The sequence below is a fragment of the Meriones unguiculatus genome, chromosome 3, assembly GCF_030254825.1.
Source record: "Meriones unguiculatus strain TT.TT164.6M chromosome 3, Bangor_MerUng_6.1, whole genome shotgun sequence".
Classification (NCBI taxonomy): domain Eukaryota; kingdom Metazoa; phylum Chordata; class Mammalia; order Rodentia; family Muridae; genus Meriones; species Meriones unguiculatus.
The window spans coordinates 54,412,795-54,432,630 of record NC_083351.1 but is presented as its reverse complement, the minus strand read 5'-3'; the positions used below and the strand labels follow the sequence as shown (position 1 = coordinate 54,432,630).

General features: G+C 52.0%; 1 protein-coding gene across 3 annotated transcripts; it reads right to left on the bottom strand.

The window, feature by feature from the left end:
* Positions 1 to 2,191: 2,191 nt before the first annotated feature.
* Hoxa3 (homeobox A3) lies at positions 2,192 to 16,878 on the bottom strand. Of its 3 annotated transcripts, none has more exons than XM_021632779.2 (3): positions 16,768 to 16,878; positions 5,163 to 5,811; positions 2,192 to 3,900 (listed from the first exon to the last, which is right to left on the bottom strand). In XM_021632779.2, exons 2-3 carry the CDS (start codon positions 5,689 to 5,691, stop codon positions 3,095 to 3,097), a joined length of 1,335 nt encoding a protein of 444 aa, XP_021488454.1. In that variant the 5' UTR covers positions 5,692 to 5,811; positions 16,768 to 16,878; the 3' UTR covers positions 2,192 to 3,094. The 3 variants fall into 3 exon arrangements, with proteins under 3 accessions (XP_021488454.1, XP_021488456.1, XP_060235976.1); XM_021632781.2 differs by lacking the exon at positions 16,768 to 16,878 and adding an exon at positions 12,864 to 13,000; XM_060379993.1 differs by lacking the exon at positions 16,768 to 16,878 and adding an exon at positions 8,640 to 8,751.
* Between the last annotated feature and the right edge of the window lie 2,958 nt (positions 16,879 to 19,836).

The following is a 19,836-nucleotide window of genomic DNA, read 5'->3' as shown; positions in this document are numbered from 1 at the left end:
CTTGCTTTTATTCCAAACAAAGCTCTGAAGGAAGTCTGGGTGCGATCAATCTTGCTCACCAAAAGCCTTGACAGCTTCTGGCCCTTAAGAACACATTTCAGCTTCAAGCTTTTTCCAAGCTCAAATGTGGCTGAGCAAAGAGGAGAGCAGGAAACGCAAGTAAACAAGGAAAATTTGTCCTTTTAAAATTTCGGTTTTTTTGGCAGTAGAGAGGGTTCTAAGGTTGCTTTCAGCAAAGGTGCTCTGCAGATTCAAGGGTGGGCGTTTGCTTTTACCAGAAAGTATTGGGGGACAGAGGAAAGTTAGAAAGCAGGGCTGCCCACATCATTGGGCTTTGTCAGGCTGTGTGGGTGAAAGCTTTTTGCTTCTCTCGACTGCCTTAATTCAAAAGCCATCTGGAAGAAAACCTTTTTCTGAGGCTGCCCAACACTCAGACCTTGTCCCAATCTGTGCTTTAACTCTGGAGATATTCTAATAAAGATTTCTTTTTAATATTCAGGAAGATGAGGGTGAGTTGGATATTTCTTTTCTTTGAAAGTCAAAATCAATGTCTTGACTGGCAAGATACGGGGAAATAGCATCAGAATCTCATTGTACAATCTCTGCCCTAAGGGAAGGGAGAAGCTAATGGGAAGATTTTTAGGCCTGGGTTCAAATGCTGGTATCTCTGGAAGGTTTTCAGGTGGAGACCCAACACACAGCCCTTCCCCTTTGATGCTGCCCTTTATTTTTCTCAGGCAGTTGTGTGCATGTTTTTAAAACGCTTACGTGTGTAAGCACGGTTTGAAAGACCAAAAGGCTCCAGTCCATACAAAGACTGCTTTTCCAGCCTCTGCACTTGTGATGTGTGCATCCTATTTCCGTAGGGAGGTTGGGGTGAGGGGAGCAGATCCACTTCCCCACAGGCCAACATCTTTGAGAAGAGAACCGCAGGAGAATGGAGCAGGGGAGGATAGGTGTGGGGAAGGCGATCCTTCTGAGACTCCTGGCTTTCTGCAGCAGCCTGCTTTGGTATCCTCCGAGAGGGATTTCTCTTTTTCCTAAAAGATGGAAAGGGCCTCCCCCAAAAGCTGCTCCCTGGGACTCAGCAGGTACCCAGAAATGACCCGAGAGCTCGCTGTGAAGGATTTCCTTTTGGCGCTGGGTCGTAGGTGGGTAGAGGCCACGACGATGGAGATGGAGATGGAGATGGAGATTGCAAACAAGATGGCGACATTTTCCACCTAGGCCTCCGGAAGGTACCAGCCAGGGAGGACGGGGGCTCAGGCGCCCTCAGTCAGCTCCGAGGGGCTGCTGAAGGGGTGCGGCTGGGAGGCTGGCTCTTCCTGAGTCTGCAATTCTTCTCAAAGGCGGAAACGTCGCCCGCTTCTGGCTGTGCCTCTGACTCTGCCAGCCGGGCAGCCGGCGTCCTAGCTCACAGTGTAAACGCAGAAATGTAATATCAAGCTCGTGTAGCCGCAAATGAAAGAAGTGCGTGCACAATTGCATTTTTATTAGAAAGATACCAATCTCCTTTCTCTCTCTCTCTCTCCTGCTCCCCCTGGGGCCATAAAAAGAGAGGAAATAAATCCACAGAATGGCAATGCTGAATTCCGGGAGGCACGGTCTGCGGAGATGCACGGAGGGGGATTCCTTCCAGGCCGAGGAGGCGGCGAGGACTCTCCGGAGCTCGGTCCTCTCGCTGGGGACGGTGGGCGCCTCCGGGCTGGGTTTAGGAGAGCTTCTCCTCCCCCCTTTCCTTCCTCTTCTTCCGGAGGGATGGCAATGAACCGCGAGCATCCGCCGCGGAGCCCTGGGATGCGGTGGCTGGTAGGAAGGCCCCAAGGTGGAGAGCTTGGCACTGGCTCTCGGGCGGGCGCCGGGGAGCGGCGGGGATTCGGGGTCCGCGGGCGCGCCGCCCCGCACCTGTGCGCCCCCCGCTGCGCCCCGGGCCCCGCCGCCTTTGTCTGCCCCTCGCCGCCGCGCACCCCGCGGCCCGGCCCCTCCGCCTGCCCCGGCGGCAGCTGGGGACCGGGAGCGCGGACGGCCCCGAGCTGCGGCGGCGGAGCCCGGACCCGCGCGGCCTCCCAGGCCACACGCCGCCGGGCCAGGCCGCGCCGGGCTGCGGCAGCCGCTGCCAGCTCGCTCGCCTCTGCCGGAACTCCAGGCAGAAACCCGTCTGCAGGCAAAGAACCGCTTTTTGACACGGATCTTAATCAGAATAAAAACTTTTATTATTTTGTTTTGTTTTGTTTCTCTGAATGTGAGCAGCAAGGAATGTAAAACAAATCTATCATTTTTTTTTTTTTAGCGTTCAGTCTTGCCGGATGCTACAAACCCAAACCGCTGTTTTCAAACTCTGGGTCCTCTCTTATTGCATCGCTACGGTTTTTATAAAGAAATTTTCTCTCCCTTTCAAATAAATTTTATAGGTATGCCAATACACCATTGAACAAAAGGCCCGAGAAACCTTCTGAACAACCAGGGTACAGAATTTCTTTAATATAAATACGAACGGATGGGGGATAAATAATATTTAAAACTTAGACTATTTAATGCTTGCAAAAAATATAAATAAATCTGACTGTTCACCAGCATACACAGACGGAAAGACGTACACTCAGTCACCTTCGCACAGGCAGCCCCTGTTTCAAAGCGCCTTTGATTTCTTTTTCTCGCTCATTACAAGAAGTGCAATTTCAAAAACTAAAACTCAAAAAAAAAAAAAAAACACGCAGTCGCTTCCTTTCGGGAGCCATAACGTCTGAACAAATTCACATTGAAAACTCGACTAGAAAGTTTGTTCATATACCCTGTTTCTTATCAAAGAGTGGAGAAGGTAGAGGGTGCAGGGCCGGAGGCCGGGGCACACGGTGGTGGTGTGGGGGGGTAAATGTCGCTACTGATAGACAGCCTTTTCAGCAACCAAGATTGCTGCGTCACATAAACTATAAAAACGCATTACCAAAGAAAACAAAATGAGGGAGAGGGTGCAGAAGAGGAAAGGGAGAGGCAGGAGGAAGGTAAAAAAAAAAAAATAGAAAAAGAAAAAAAGTAAAAAGGAAGCAAAGAAGGTGGGGAGGGCAGCTCTCTGACGCGAGGCCCGAGCCCGTCATCACAGGTGGGTGAGCTTGGGCGCTTCCTGAATTCTTCCCTGAGAAGGATGGTGGGCAGAAAGGTCCGTGTAGGTCGGGTGCGGCTCGCCGGGCCCCGGCCCGTGGTGGTGACCGCTGCCCAGCGGCCCAGTGCCCCCGTAGTCCATGGCAGCCGAGGTGGTGTGGGGGAGGTGAGTTAGGCCGAAGAGTGTTGGCCCAGAGCTGCTCATGGGCTCCACATAGCTGCCCCCCACGAAGACGGGGCTTCCCTGTAGGTGTGGGGTCCCATAGCTGCCGTTGCCCTGCAGGCCGTGAGCGTGCGGGTCGTAGTCGGGGGTGCCCCCCGCGCCTGCCCCCGCCGCTGGGTAGCGCTTCTGTGGGGGCGGCGGGGGAGCGCAGCTGGGCAGGGGTGCGGGGTAGGAGGCCGGGGGCAAGCCGTAGGCGCCCTGGGGGGGCTTGGAGAAGGGAGGGGGCGACTGCGGCTCGTACGGGACGCTGTTGACCAGCGAATGCATAGAGTTCAGGTAGCCCCCGGCGCTGGGAGGCACGGGGCTGCGGCTGGGGGACTGGCCCCCGGGCGAGGTCAGCATGCCCTTGCCCTTCTGGTCCTTCTTGTACTTCATGCGGCGGTTCTGGAACCAGATCTTGATCTGGCGCTCCGTGAGGTTCAGCAGGTTGGCCATCTCCACGCGGCGCGGCCGGCACAGGTAGCGGTTGAAGTGGAACTCCTTCTCCAGCTCCACCAGCTGCGCGCTCGTGTAGGCCGTGCGCGCGCGCTTGGACGAGGCCTGCCCGGGCGGGCTCTTGTCGCCGGCGCAGCTCTCCCCTGCCGGGACACAGAGAGGAAGAGCGGTGTCAGGGGCTGCTGGCGACCCCGCCCAGCTCCCCAGTCCCGGTCCGGCCCCTAGGCCCTCCAGGAACCGGAGAGGAGCGGGATTGCAGTGCGGAAACAGCCCGGCTAGCCTGCCCTTCCTTCCTCTAAGGAGCCAGGCATGGGTTTCTTCGGAAGGGCAGCAGAGCCTCCAGGGCTCCCGCGCTTCCTCTCTACTTGTCTAGAGCCTCTACTGGCCCACCAGACAGCAAGCTTCCTGTGAGCAGGTGCAGCTCTCTTCGGATCCTCCGGTCGCTGACATGCGGGAGACCTAGTGGAGACGTCAAGACCCTTCGTCCTCCCTGTTTGGCTGAGTGACTAGCCATTAGCTTCAACTAAGTTTAAAAACCGGCCAAGAGGAGATGGGTAGATAGGTACAGTCAAACTGGAAGATCTTCTCTGACCAAAGGAGACCAGCTGTCTAGTTGTGGTAGGGAAACCCAGGCGCCCTTGAGGAGTCCTGGTCATGAGGTTCTCCATGTCTTCAAGCAGGCTGCCCAATTTGTGCTTCCTGTCCTCCTTGGCGCCCCAAATACCTGTTCTGGAGGTTCAGGGACTCATGCTCAGTGGAGAGCAATGGAAACTAGAGAGGAAGGAGGGCCTGAGATAACGGAGAGGCTTGGAAGCCCAAGGCTCTGAGGCTGAGGCTCTGGAGTCCAGTTCCCAAGGCCCCATGTGGTTCCCATTAGGATGACAAGCTGATCCCCTCCCCCAGGGGATGCCCGGCTGCCTCCTTCATTGTACTAAGACTGAGCAAGGCCTTCCCAGAGGTGAGGCGGCCAGTCCATCTGCTGCAGCAAACACTGGCTCTGGTTATAGACAAAGCATCGATTCTGACTTGGGTGGTGATCAGGCCTGCTTTTATTCTGGGACACTTCAGTATGTCTGTCTGTCTGGGGAAGAAGAGCTGTGCTTAGAGAGACAGTGGCCCTCAGGATGGTTCTATCTAGAGGTCAGAGGTCCCAACACTAGAATATGGAGAGACTGCAGCTTCCCCAGGCTCAGGGGGACGTCAGCCAGGTTTATGTCTGAGAGACCCCAGACAGAAACCTTATCACTTCCCCAAGTAGCAAAGATTCTGGAAACATGTTTCCCCTCGTGTGTGTGTGTGTGTGTGTGTGATTCCTAGAGATGTTCCAGTGCTCTAACAACAGCTGGAAGTACCTTGGGGTGTGGAGTTTGGCCATAGGCCCCACCTCCAGAAGACACCCGTTTACCTGAGCTGGAGCCGCTGGTTTTCTGCTTAGCGTTCTGTCTCGACTCTTTCATCCAGGGAAAGATTTGTTTGCCTACGGTGGGAGAGTTGAGCAGGGGGCTCTTGGCTGTGCTGGCGGGGGGAGGGTTGCTGTTGGCACTTTGAGGGGGGGAGACAGAAGAAGGAGGCGGGGGAGCCGCAGGAGTGGGTGCAGGGGGCTGTGGCGGGGGCTGCGGAGGCTGTGGGGCCGGGGGTGCTGCCTGCGGGGGCGGTGGAGGCAAAGGTGGATCCCCCAGGCCTGGGGGTTGGCTCGGGGGGCCGCCCAGGCTGCGGAGACATGCCTCGCTCAGCTCGTGAGCTTTGGGGTGTCCCCCAGCGCTGGCGGGGGACTGGAGGGAGCAGGCGGGCCGATGGTACTCAAGGCCATCGGTGCCCAGAGCGGCGGGCGGCGCGTACGGCTGCTGACTGGCACTGTAAGCGAACCCATTGGCTGCTTGGTAGGGGTAGCCGCCGTAGATCGCCGAGCTGTCGTAGTAGGTCGCTTTTTGCATCGCGAGGCTTCACGTTGGTAGGCGCACACTCTGAGAAGGGCTTGACACCCGCGAGGGGGCACATTGGCACGCCTCCGCGGTCACGTGACACTCCGCCGCCAATGGCCGCCCCGCGCAGACCTGAGGGGAGGGGGAGAAGTGCAGCGCGGTGAGGGCTCCGCGCAAATCCATCTTACTCTCAATAGCTAAGTGACATGAAAGCCATAAAAGAAAAAGTGGTCAGCAATATTTAGCAGCACGACGTGGCCCCGGGCGCAGGGAGCCGCGCTATAAAAAGCTGCTGGAATTTACTGGCAGCTACAAATATTTGCTTAACTTGCGTCTGGAGTTGGGGGACTTTCCGCGCAGAAAGGAGCAGAACCAGTAAGGGCTGGAAGCTGGGTCTCTGGAGCCCCTAGGTCCAAGAGGAGACAGGCTCTGGAGGCTAGATTGGGGAGGGGGGTGTCTTTCTTTTCCGGAAGAAACCGTGGTGTCCCTTTGTGGAGGCTGAGGCTTTCTCGAGAACTTAGGAGAACTCTCAAAAGGGCCAAGTGCCTTCATTTTTTCCTCCAGTCCCCACCGTAGGATTTGTATTTGCATAAAGACCCTCGCTGGCCGGACTTCCTTCCTATCCCGTCCTGGGAGGTTTCCACTCCCCAAAACCATAGGCAATTGCCCTATTAGACCACAATAGGCTTTGGAAGCTGGTTTGTAGGCGGTTAACTAGTTCTCTAGTTCAGAGAGGAGGACCAACCTCCCACAAATGAACCCTATGAGGTCAAGCAGTGGGGTGGGTGGAAGAGAAAACTTTGGGTGGAGCTCTCCCTCCCCCCCTCTTTCTCTCTCTCTCTCCTAGGACAGACCAACACCAGCACTTCACCCACAAGTCACAACTCAAATCCTGTAACTTTCTACACACCCTTTCTCCTGTACTTCAGGCTATTTGCCACCTTAACCTCCTTTTCAACGTTACAGGAGGTCCCAGCTCTCCTGCCTTGGATTTTCTGAGGTGCTGCTATTCTAGGCAACTATCAAATTCTACCTGTTAAAACATGATGGATTAGAGGAAAAAAAAAAAACCCACCAGGAACCTGAAAAACCAGCGTTCATCTCCATGACCACGGCTTGAACTCTCCTTCCAACTTAACGATAATAGGTTCTGTCTTAGAAACTGCTATGTAATTTGATGTATGGGGGTCATTTGGCTGCAGAGGAGGCTTGGAAGCACAACCATAAACTCCTGCCAGACTTCCCTGATCTTTGTATACAGTTGTTGATCAGATTTGGTATTTGGTCCATTCTCCTGCTTCAGAAATACTAAGTAAAGAAAAAAAAAAAAAACTAAAAAAAACAAACACACAAACAAAAAAACCAAACTATAAAAACCTTGCATTTAGAAAGCAGTTTGTAACATGAAATCTGTGTTCTCTTGGTTTTCAACTCCTGCATGGTAAACTTCAAATTCTCAACAAGGAAAGTTCCTTGGAAGTCTTACATGCTCACACACAGACATGCACACTCAGAATTCTTGTCTCTGTGACCATTAAGAAAAGTATAATGACAAATCTATGTAGACGATGCTTTACATTTCAAGCCCTAGCTATGGCTGTTCAATACCAGAGTTACTCAGCTTTTCCAGAAGTAGCAGATATCAACTAGGAATATATATATATATATATATATAGAGAGAGAGAGAGAGAGAGAGAGAACAAGCACCCACCAGTGCGTGATTATAATTTTGATTTTAATAATGAACCCCCTTAGATTTCATCATTAAACCAACAATCTGATCAACATCTGGAAAACAGGCACAATTAACTTTCCAGAACCTCAATAAAAAAAAAAAAACCACAGCAGCACTTATCCAGAATTATTGTACGTGGTCATGAACCCTGGAGAACTGTTTCCCTTTTGGAAATATCTAGGAAGATACAGAAAGCACCGTAGAAAGTAAATAAAGGGTGAAATAAAATTTAAGAGTGAATTACAATTTAATGTCTACTTCTCTCGTTCTTAACGCTGACAACAGTGCCTCTTACATTTGCCAGCATTAATGTCTGTTATTATAAAATCTTTTGAGATACCAAGCTTGATTAAGGCAAAACGTCAGGTTAAGAAAATTACCCTAGACATCTGAACAGCAAAATATTAGATAAAACAGAATTAAGTTGAATTTGAACGTGCGGTATGTCTCGTGACTTTCTAAGCCGTTAGCACAGGTTATACCAGCCTTAAGCCTGGGTAAGCCTTTTCGTCCATCACACTATTCATTGTCTTGTAAAGTAACAACAACAAAAACAACTTTAAAATCAGAGATCGTATGGCAGCGTCCAAAAACTTAAAATATGAATTCACCTCAGAGACCCCCATTGTCTGAGGTCCGCAATCACCTTGGAGCCCACACAACCCGCCCCCTCCAGCCCCCAAAGTTTTCAGCCTGGTAAAGAAGTTGGAGGTTTGCCAGCCAGGAAACTTTGCTTTGTCCCCCTCCCCAGGCAAGGGCTGAGGGTGGAGGGAGGCTCTGCGCAAGGGTCTGTTCCCGGACAATAACCTCCAGGTGCAGGGCTGAGGCCAGAAGAGGAGGCTGGACCGAGCCCTGGAGGCCAGCCCTGTTGTCTGGACACTACGGTACGCCCAGATTCCACCTCCTCGGACTGCGCTCCCTCGCCCTTCCTCAGCTGCTCTCGCCCGAGTTTGCTAGGGGATGTCGAGGCAGAAGTCCCCCGCTCCCAGCCCACTCCCCTCTCACCAACCCAGAAAAGTTGGGGCTGGGCCGGGGACGAGGGGAGAGTGGGGGCGGGGATGGGAGCGCGGCCTGAGCCGGAGTGTGAGGGTATCCGTCACTGCCGGCGAGGAGGCTCCGGCTTGTGAACTCTTCTTGAACCGAGCTCTAAGTCTGCGGCCATAAATCACCGAGACGTGCGCCCCGCCACTCAGCGCCGAGCGCGGCCGGCGCTGGCCCCGCTTACCTTAACTTCGGACGGCCGCCGCGGGCTCCGGCGTGGGCTGCCGCCCCGTGTCCCCTCGGCGCGGGCTGGCCACCGAGCCTGAGCATCCGCCGGGCGGGCGGGCGCGCGGGTGGCGGAACCCGAGGCCGGGACGCGGCGCGGAGCCGGGCGGCTGGCGACTCCGGCTGCCGGGCCCCCGGCGCGCTGGGGCGGCCGGACCCCCTCCCCTCCCCTCCCCCACGCCGCCCCCGCCCTAGCCGCGGCCGCGGCCCCGGAGAAGCGCTGGCGCGGGTCGGCCTCCGCGGGGCTAGTGGCACCGACTTGGGTATGTTTCTTATGAATACTGCGCCGAGCTGGGGTCGGTCGGGGGGTGCGGTGAAGGGGTGCCGGGGCGGGCGGGAGGGGAGAGCCGAGCGGCTGGGGAAGCGCCGGCGTGGGGGATGGGGCTGAGGCGAGGGGAGGAACAGGAGCAGAGCGAGCTCGGCGGCAGCGGGAGGAGGGCGGCCTCCCCCCCACCCCACGCCCTCCCTCTCCTTCCTAGGCGTCACTAAAGTCCAGGAAAATTATGCTAATGAGGACAAACGGCTCTCACAAAGGGGCTCTCTTGCGAGGTTCTGTTTTTTAAGAATCTGCCCGAGAAACCACGCGATTCCCTGCCGTGGGCATTTTCATGGGGTTGGGGGGTACGGGAGGGAGAGAAGGAGCAAGGAGTTGCCCTGACTTTGGACAGTTTGCTTCACCTGCCGGCTCCTACCCAGACACCCCCAACCCCCGTCCCCGCGGTGCAGAGACGGGACCTATTTCCAGACACCTCCCAAACGCCACGCAACTGCCTTTGGTTATATTTCCAGGCCCGAAGGAGGGAAGTGTCCTAGCAGATGGACAGCTGTCCCCTCGTGAACCGAACCTTTCTGGGCTGAGGCACACACAAAGACACCCAGAAACTTGAGTCTCCCCTTCTTGTGAGCCCATTGCACAGTTTGGGCACGGAAGGAGGTCGCCCACAAGGAAGACAGATAAGGCTTTGACACCGACACAGACATCCATGATCTATTTCAACCCCCTGATTACTTCAGTGGCCTTCCTCTGGCTGGCTTGAGCACAGGCCTGAATTTGCTTGGTGAGGTGCCACAACTTTAAGGAGGATGGGGTCATTCCCAGTGCCCACCTCAGCTTCCCAGCTTCAGAAGCAAACTCCTCCAGGGTAGGAGTATAGCAGAGAGAGAGAGAGAGAGAGAGAGAGAGAGAGAGAGAGAGAGAGAGGGCGCTTTTGTGCAATTCCGAGGCGTCAACAAGGGTCCTTCTCAAAGGAAGGTGTTAAAAATATAAGTAGTATGTTTAAACTGTCAGGGAGCCAAAGTGTCACCTTAGAGCAAAAACAAAGCCAGGGGAAAAGGGAGAAATCAAAACGCACTCGGGCAGGGTGGCCTCATGCATACCAATGGTTTTTGTCATTTACGGCTGGGCAAGATTTATGACTCGGCTCCCCAAAGCTGTAAACAGAGCACAAAACAGCAAACACTTGCTCCTTATGGCATATCGCCGCGGCGCAACTTGAAAGGGGAGAGCCAGGACGCGTAGGAGGTGAGAGCCGGCCGCAAAAATCTGCTGGGCCGCGTTTTCTCTTCCAACCCTCGGGGTCGGCTGTGGCATTTGAAGAAAGAAGGCGTGGGTCAATAATCAACCCGCACTTTCTCCTCCAAACTGCTGACGCGACTCTCAGCGCCTTCTCGGCTGAGCCAGCTGCAGGGGAGGCCGTGAGAAACAGACCCAGGAGCGGACTGTCTGGTCCGGAGGGGCCGAGAGCGCTAAGGCAGCGGGCTGGGGCGTCGCTGGGCAGCCGCGTGCCTTTCTGGCTCTACCAAACCAAGCCCAGAAAGCCAAGCACGGGGACCAGGCCGGACCTGAGGAGTTGCCGAAGCTCAGAAGAACTGGGGTGAGGGCTCAGCTCAGACTAGGCCCTCCACCCTCCCCCGACTGCGTCTAGGTGGCTTCTGGGCGACGGGCCCCAACCGGCAAACTGATTTCAAGACGTGGCTCCTGGAACAGAGATTACCGGTGGGGCGGCCTTTGGTTCCTCATCTGAAACCCGAAGGGCTGGCTTTGGAGCAAGCATAGAGGAGACGATTAAAATTAGTGATTTCTAGCAGCGGGTTGGTTTTGTTACTGTCTTGTGACTGAAAATACGCTTTTTGATTTCCACCTCTAGAAATCGCTCACTGCTGCGTTGAGCAATTCTAGGCAAATCCTGGAGCAGTTCGCCGGGCTTCTCCAAGCCCTCCGAGCTTTCCTTTGCTCAGCACCCTTAGAGATTCTTTCTCCGTCATCCCTAAGCTCCATGATTCCCAGAGGGAACTAGAAGAAAGGCACAGAAGAGAGAGCACTTGGAGCATCGAAGGTGCCTGGTGGAACCTTTTTGGCATTCAAAGAGGTGTACTGCCCATCTCTGAGAGGTCTGACCTCGAGGGTGTCTGTGCAAGCCAGGGAGGAAGGTGAGGAGTAACTCTTGACAAGAAGCGGCATTAAAATCCAAGAACGGGGAGGGACGGTAGGGCTGGTGCTTAAGAGCCGGTCGGGGACCAGTCTTTCTAATAGCTAAGGTTGGGGTGGCTTTAGCTCTTTCCTGGGAGAAAAAAAAAAAAAAAAGCAACTGTGCTCTATGAAAGTGGTTATTGGCTTCTCATCGTGCATGCTTTTTATATGGAACCCGTTTGGAGAGTCTGTCGTTAGATATTTATTCTGCTTGCCTGCACTGAAGCCACAATAAAAAAAAAAAATGCCTCTAACAAACCTTCACTCCATTTCTCCTTCTTTTTATTGAAACTATAGTATTTATGAGTCTTTAACTGGGTCAAAAATGCACCAGAACTGGATCATAAATCATATGAAATGCTGACAAGTAATTGAACAGCAATTAAAGCTTACATTTTATTTCCAAGGGGTGTTTTAGAGCACTTGAAACGGCCTCAGTTAAGCACAGTTACCACCGAGGTCGGCATGGGGAAGAGAAGAATTGGCCCTTCCTGGGAAAGTAAATCTCACTCAAGTAGAGGAAACCTGATTTGATTTTTTTTTTTTAATAGTGGGATTTTTTAATTAAAGAAAGCAAATTTAATTTCTAACTCCTCACCAGGCATCCCTTTCTCTGCTCCAAGGAGCTAAGGAATGCCCAATTTCTTCCACCTTTCCAAAGATTTCCACTCTCTTCCCAGGAGCAGAAGGTCCCCAAAGCCCAATTAGCCCCAGCCTGGCCAGTACTTTGGAAGCAAGGAGTTTGCCTCATCTGCCTTCATACTGGCAACGGCTCCCTTGGAGGCAATATAAAGCCAGAGAAATGTCTGTCTCTGCTTGCTGAGGACTGCACCTACAGAATTCCCTCCAACCTCAGGTACATAGGCTGCTTCTTTAGCTCTCCAGGCCGACACAGGGGCGTACAGAAAGCACCCAAACCAAAAACAATGATGGAAGCCCAAACTAAGCCCCAGTCCCGTTGTGAAAATCACACCAACCCAGCCTCCAGGCAGCTGGCATTCTCACCAGCACCACCAAGCTTCTCTAGGTCTGAGCTGTCTCTCTCCATCCCTCCCGGGCAGACACTGCTCTGGGAACAATGGCATGCCCTCCAGGTTGGGCTCCGCGGGTCTGGCCTGGGAACTCTGTCCCTGCAACCCAACGCTGAACAGAGTGGCTGAAGCACCATCACTAAAATGGCATCTGCACATTTTTCCTCACTGATTTTTCTCTTCCATTTGCTCAGGCTACCCAGGTCAGCCCTAACCCTCCATCCTGCTCAGCAAACACTGGCCAAATGGAGAGAGACTCTCTTTCTCAGCCACTGGCCCCCACCCTTTTCATGAGGTCTGGCCCTTCTAGCCACCTCTGCCTACACAGCTAGCTACCTCTGCTGTCTGAGCACCAGAACCCCTACTCTGTCTGGGGCTTAGCTGCTGGGACTGCAGCCCTGCCCGCTGCTGTGGGACAAAGCAATCCTAATACCAGAGACTACCGGGTCCATCTTGTAGCCCCCAAGCGCCCTCTCCTTTACACCGCACAACACTTTCCAGGGAATTAAACTCAAGAGTCTGAGGAGCTACTGGGAATCTTTCAGATGCTGCTTTCAGTTCTAAAACAGAAACAAAGGAAGACAGAGGCTGAGGGTCCTGTCCATGATCCAGTGTCTCCTCGCCCGACCTTTGTGTCTCATAGCCATAACTCACCCTAGATATGAACAATCAGAGGAAATACCTTAAAATAAATTCCATCCTCCTGGTGTGGCCTGGAGTCCCATCGGCTGGCTTGCCCAGAACTGCTCCATGAGAACTGAAAACTGCAACCCGCTGGAAGAGCGCTTGCTCCGGAGAAAGAGAAGGAGAAGGAGGAGGTGGGTGCGTGGGGGTGGGGGAAAGCTCTCGCTCTAAAGAGAATCTAGAAATCGCAATCACAGAGGACGCCTGCCCAGGTCTTCGCTCCAAATACCACAATAATGTGCAGTATTCTGTGCTCACGTGGTCAACTTAAATTCTTTTATTGGAAATGGGGAATCACTGAAAGAACCAGGTTTTCAAGCAGAACATTTAGGAAAAGTAGGGGACCTTGACCGGTCAAGGGTCAGAGTTCTGTCTCAACAGTAGGACCACGGAGGGGAGGTACCACACACACACACACACACACACACACACACACCAAAGGTGCTTATCTCCACTTACTTTCCTTACACACACTCCAGACACAAGGGAACAGCAACGTGCTCTATCTTCTTAGTTCCCTCGTAACTTTCCCTACAGCCTCCCTTTTTGAGGAATTGAATTCAGCATGCCTAGTCACCACCCCCTCCAGGCTTCTCTGGCCCACAGACTAGCATATGAAAAGAACCAAGCCCAGAAATGACTGGCTAGTCAGTGGATCAGTCAGCAGATTTCTTTTTGGCGAGCGATTGTTTGGGGTTTGCTGACACCCACACCACAGCTGCTGGAGAGACCCAAAAGGCCTATCGTTACCTGACAAAATGGTCAAGTCTTTCCTCCAAGTCCGGTTGGTTTTGCTTAGTGGCAGCCTACTAGGAAAGCTGGGCTCCGCTGTAGACTTGTGGGTCAGGATTTTGCTAAATCTGGGGAGACCATAATGCCCTAGCCAAACCCATACTTATGAATTTCCTCAGTGCATAGCTGAGTGATACATGAAATTACATGCCTTTAAAAATGAAAAATGTAAGAGGAAGTGATCTAATTGCCTCTGAAATAGGGGGAAGCACTGAAGTCCACTGGACTCTCCTGTGCTGACCTACGAGTCAGCCTGAGACCCTTCCTCTTCCTTCAGACTGTTCTGTCCACTCACCCCTAAGACAGCTCCACAGCTACCAGATGAAACTGACCTGAACCGGTTCTGCTTAGTAGAACCTGGCTAAAACAAATAAACAGTCCTTCCAGTCTCCGCCCCTACTATTGCCTTCTGTTGGGTGACATCGCCCACACATTTCATCCTTTTCACAGGCTGTCTAAAGAGTTCCCCATCTTGACTGCTGAACTTTGAGTGTTCTGAGCATGCCATAGTCTTATTCCTGGAGAGTCGGTCTTCAGCTGGCTCCGAGTGTGTTCTGAGTAAGGGAACTTACTTGCAGCAACTGCAGGAGGCTCTGTATGAGCTTCCCCATCTTTTCTCTCCAGAAGGGAACCAAAAGGGCTCTGCTTAGAATGTGAGGCTCTAAGTAAAGGAGCTTTCTCAGGAGCAATGGGGGTGTCCAAATCACAGCATCAGTGAAAAAGGAGACCCTTGGAAGTGAGTTCTAGCTTAAACTAGAGGCTAGTGGAAGCACCCTTCCAAGGTTCTGGCTGTGGGCTAGCTGGGAGAAGACTTCTGTATAAGCTCTCCTACCCATGAATCAAGTCAGACACTGGAAAGTACGAATCCAAACCTGCCTACCCCAGCTTTGGGAGATAAGGAACAGACCAAGACCAAATACTGGCTTCCAAAAACTACTCTTCTGTCCTCCAAGGATCCAATCTAGTCATCTTTCTGTCCTGTGATAGCCATTCCCCAATGCCAGTCCTTTACAATGAGCTTTCCAGATACCATAGAAATATGGCCCAGTTGCTGATGGCTCCCTCCCCCAGGTTTTTCCAGAGGCATCAGTTCAAAGAAAAGAAGGACCTGCTTCAGAACTCTCTCAACAGTTTCAAGCACACTGAAAGTCTTGCGGCCATAAATCACTAGTAGCAGTCTCTGGTGCTGCTTCAGAGGAATGCCTTAACGTCATTGAACCCACTGGCATCTCAGTCCCATGCTGAAGCCTCCGTGCCACCAGCATCCCCTTTAATGCTCTAACTGCTGCTTAACACTTGACGTTAAGGATTGATGAAGGTGATTTGGTGGGATAAGAAGAGGAAAGAAACTCGAGGAAGTCAAAAGAAATTTAACTTGTGAGAAAAATTTTTTAAAAAGCGTGCACACAGACACACACACACACACCTCCCCTGGGAGTGAGGTGAGGCTGGACAACCCACAGGGTGACCCAGAAGCTGAGTCTCCCTTCACCACGCTGAGTCCCACTTTTCTGAAGCGGAACTGTGGAAAAGGCACTGCCCCTTTGCATTCACTCCACCCTGGCCAGAGCTGAGAACCCATGCTGGGAGCCAGGCCACCAGAGCCAAGCTGGAGAAAGTTGGCTGGGCAGGCTCAGGTGACGAAGCACACAGACCATTAGTCAATATTTGCCAGGCTGCTGGCAGATCACATGCATCTGTACTCAAACATCACAATCTGATTTCTCTATCAAAACTGTACTCAAATGACAAATTTTTATTTAACATGAGATATTTCCTGTGGGTACAACCTCAGTACAAATGGGCTCCAAGCTCTCTAGACACATGGCTGTGTATATCATGTCATAGTCCGGCAGCTTTTAGTGTCGACAATTGTTCTGTTATTTGCAGGTATGCAAATCATGTGTACACACTGGTTTGCGGGTACCTAGAATGTCCCATCTATACTTGATATAAGCAGACACCCAGAGCTGAGAAAGGAACTCTTTACTCCCTATCTGATAAAATAATTGTCTCCCAAACCACATGCCAGCCTTAGAGTGCCACTGAGTACCATGCTGGAATTAATTAACAATCTGATATCTTTCTGGGGAGCAAATTTTAGAAAAGATTTGGACCTAGGGAACAGAAAACAAAATCTGAAAAGTTTTTTTTTCTGTTTGTTTGTTTATTTATTTATTTAGATTTTTTTTTTCCTCTGGGTTGGAAATACCTCATAACTCAAAAGGCAGAATGCTTGCCCAGTATGTGCAGAGGCCCTGGGTTCTATTCCCAGCACCAGAAGAAAAAAAAAAATTAACCCCTGAAAGAACAAAGCAAACTCATTCATTCATAGCAAGCTTCTGAAAGCTATTCCAGCAGCCCCTCCCCCAAACAGGCCGATAATTTATGGTTCTTTTACAAGGTAATAAACCACAGTAATTACCTCCCTGCATCTCAACCTAAGAGAACAAATTAAGCCAGAACTTGAAAAGAATTTTAAAGAGTTTTTTCCCTTGTTCTAAATAGAAACTGAAAAACATACAGACATAGAAGATGTGAGCTTTTCCTGTGGGAAGTGCTGTGGACCTGCCCTGACAAAAGGCCGCTGCAGACTCTGCAGGGCCTGCACGCTGGAAAAACTGCAGCTTCTCCACTGCCTGCCGAGGAGAGGCGGAAGGACCAGAGCAAATGCAAGTGAGGGAGACAAGTTTTCTCAGCCCAGAGCTGGGACCAGCTGGTAGTTTCAGAAATCACAGCAGCCAGCCTCTGCAGCCACAAACCCACACCGCAGCCACCTCACTGCCCTGACTCCTGCTTGCCTCTGGTTTACAGCTGGGTGTACTGGCCTGTTTGGGGTTGTGGGAAGACACAAACACAGGTCCCTGCCTCTCCCCACCTCATCTTTTGCTTCTGCTCTTGCCTGCTGCAGGCTTTGGATCCTGCTCTTTGTCTGCCTCATGCCCACATGGTCCTCCGGGAGGGAGCCCAGCTCCGAACTCTGCCAAAGTTAAATATTGACCAAAACCTCTTTCGACCAGCTCTAGTTGCCAGGAGCGGGGGAGGTACACTTCTCCCATCCTACTGGTGCAAAGTCCCAAGCCTGAGGAAGAGTTTGGTGCAGCACTTACCTTCAAGATGTTTAAATCTGAATCAGGAACGGTCTCCAATCCCAGGTGCTCAGGGAATCGCTTTTCCCAGTGTCCAGGCACTCTGCAGACAAATAAACACCAGAGGGTGAATGGTGGCTGTGAAGGAAGGGAGTGAAGACTGGAGTTAGAAACGTGTCCTGTGTGGGCGCCAGGGTGGCCCCAGGGTGACGCGGACATGGAGTTGTCGCCAGGGCACTGTTCCATGAGACGCACTCATAGCTCGAAATATCCCAGGCTGCAAATGGCCCGAAGATGGTGATTCATTTTTGTAAAACAAATACATACTCCATCTTTGCACCCAAAATCTCCTTTTCCTTTCGTATAGCTTTTTTTTTGGGGGGGGGGGAGGATGGAGAATTAGAGAGAAGGAAAAATAAGATGGCTTTGCTGGTGATGCGGGATCCACTGGCAGAGCTTTGAGTGTACCCCAACTTGGGGCATGTGAGCGCAAGCTTTATTTTCTTTTGCAAACAATGGGAAGCCTTGTCTGGAAGCGTTCAATCAGACTCTGCTGCACCCTCACTAATAGCGTTCATTTCTGTTGGCGGGAAATCAGACCCCTGCTCAGTCCACAGACCACAGGCAGTATTGGGAGCTTTTGTCCTCTGGTTTATTCAAGTGCTTAGGCAAGCCATTTCTTGGTCCTGGTGGGTTGGCAGGACTAAACCAGTGCCCAGCCCTTAAGAACAGACCAACTACTGCTGCTAGGAGCCAAGCAAGACCAAAGTGCTGGACAATAAACACCAGCCATACCTGGGTGCAAAACCCAGCCCCCACCCCTACTCCCCACTCCCCCACCCCGCATCCTCATGGCTCCCTGTTCCGACACCCGCTTGCCTGCTAACCAGAACGTGGTCAAGGTACCTCCAAATGGGCTTAGGAAATGGCAGCGAATGGTCCCAGCTTGTTGGTCCTCTGCTGAGACTATGCAGGACTCTGCTTCCGCAGCCCTGCTCCTCACCCACTCCCTACCCACCTGCAAGCCTGCTCCAAACCAGCCCTGGTAAGTTTGCCCTACGTCTATGTAATCCGGCTGACAGCCAGAAGAGAACTACCAAGGAGCTGGGGAAATCACCTGATTCTTGGCTTGGGAGCCTGCTTGAAGGCTGAGGGGTGGCAGCAAGCTGGCAGCTGCCCTCTGCCAGAACTCCACCCGCAGCCTTTACCCTGCATAAAGGTGCCTAGGACCAGAATCCACTCTGGGCCCCTTTGTCTTGTTCAGACTCCCACTCGGTGTCTTCCATGGGAGGGCCCCCACCCCCGAGAGTCCCATATCAGGCCTTGGGACTCCTGATATGAACCTGGGCAAGGCGAGGGCCTTCCCCTTATGTTCTTCAATGTTTAACTTCATCCCAGAAAGATCTGCCATGCCCCAATCCTGCTCCTCCTCCTCCTCCTCCACCACCACCACCATCACAACTGCCACCAAGCAGGAGGCTTAGGAGTATTGTCATTATTAGGGTTATTGTTGTTGCTGCTACCTCTTTATTCTCAAGTCTTAATATTCATGGTTCCTGTCCCCCATAAATCCCTCAGACTAATGAGTCACAGAGCGGTGCTCCTCAGGTCTCCTGCCTTGCAGTGGCTGCAGCCAGCCGTTGTGGCCTCCTCTCCCTGCATTTTTTTTTTTTTTTTTTTTTTTTTTTTTTTTTGGCGTCTACTTGCTTCCTCGCCCGCCTAGCGCTGGTGATTTATGAACACCGGGGAAAAATTGAACAAAGCCTAGTGCTCCTCCTGTGGCATCTCTGCAGCCTTCCCCAGTGTGGATCAGGACATTACCAACTGTCTGCGCTTCTGTCCCACTTCATCACCGAAACCAGGATATGACCAAAAAAAAAAAAAAAAAAAATAGCCTGAGCCCAAACTCACATTTCCCTGGACACAGAGCCTCCCTGGACTTCCAGCAATCTTGCAAGAAAGCCTTGGACCTGGTGAGCGCTGGGACCTTCCTGAAGGAGTTGAATGCCTTTGGAGATAAATCTGAAGGTGTGTGTATTTAAAAATCAAACAGAAGTTGGAGTCTCAGGACTGAGAGATTTGTTCCTAGGGAGGCCCTGGCGAGCCAGATCCATTCTTGATGATCTGTGTTAATTATTTAACGTGTCACGTGACCACAAAAGCTCACAATTTCAGTATCTTCCTCTACTCTAACAGGCGCTAGACCTCTATCAGTTGCAATCAAGGTCCACACTCCGCTTTTTGGTTCCCCAGGCCTCCAGAACACAACAACCCTTGCCCTAGAGGGAATGGCATAGAAGTTGAGCCCAGCAGAATTAATCATTCTGGGGCTACCAGCACTGTAAGGTACCAACATTCCTCACCTGAACCCAGTGCTCAGCCCACCTGTTGGAGTGCCAAGAGGAGGGCACTTTAGTTACATAATCTCCCAGACAGCTCTAAGGGCACATTCATTCTTCTCCCAGGCTATCCACTCCTACCTGTGACCCTACACATCAGCATAAGCCTAGAGATCTACGTCCAGTTCTCTATTCTTGTTTGCTCCCGTGCAAAACAGAATAGCTCCTGTGGCAGAAAGAAGCCTGTGTGCTTGTGCCTTTCTAGAGTGATGCTAAAGGCTCTACAACCTGCACGCTCATTAGCACAAGGAACTTGAAGTGAGTCATTCAGCTGCCTCAGTTTCCTTTCCTGTAAACTGAGACAATTGAATAAAAATGGCCTCCAGGCCTCTTTCATCTCGGACACACTTCACATCCCCTTCAGATTAGAAGTAACAAGGCAGAAGTTACAGATTAGAAGGCGTCATGACTCTCCCCCTAGTACTATCCTATTTCCTCCTCCTCTACCTCCTCTGATTCTCATACCATGCTCTTCTGTTGTTGTGTTTGTGTTTGTTTGTTTTTTTAAACAGAGTTTCTCTGTGTAGTCTTGTCAGTCCTGGAACTCACTTGTAGACCAGGCTAGCCTCAAACTCAGAGATCTGCCTGCCTTTGCCTCCCCAGTGCTGGGATAAAAGGCATGCACATACCATCCTCTTTGAGGTACAAAGTAGTTTTGTTATTTTTTTTTTTTCTCACCTTGACTCAGCCT

Coding starts and splice junctions, on each gene's coding strand:
- Hoxa3 (XM_021632779.2), bottom strand. CDS start 5,691: ATGCAAAAAGCGACCTACTACGACAGCTCGGCGATCTACGGCGGCTAC. Junction 3,901..5,162: donor AACCAGCGGCTCCAGCTCAG/GTAAACGGGTGT, acceptor GTGTCCCGGCAG/GGGAGAGCTGCGCCGGCGAC.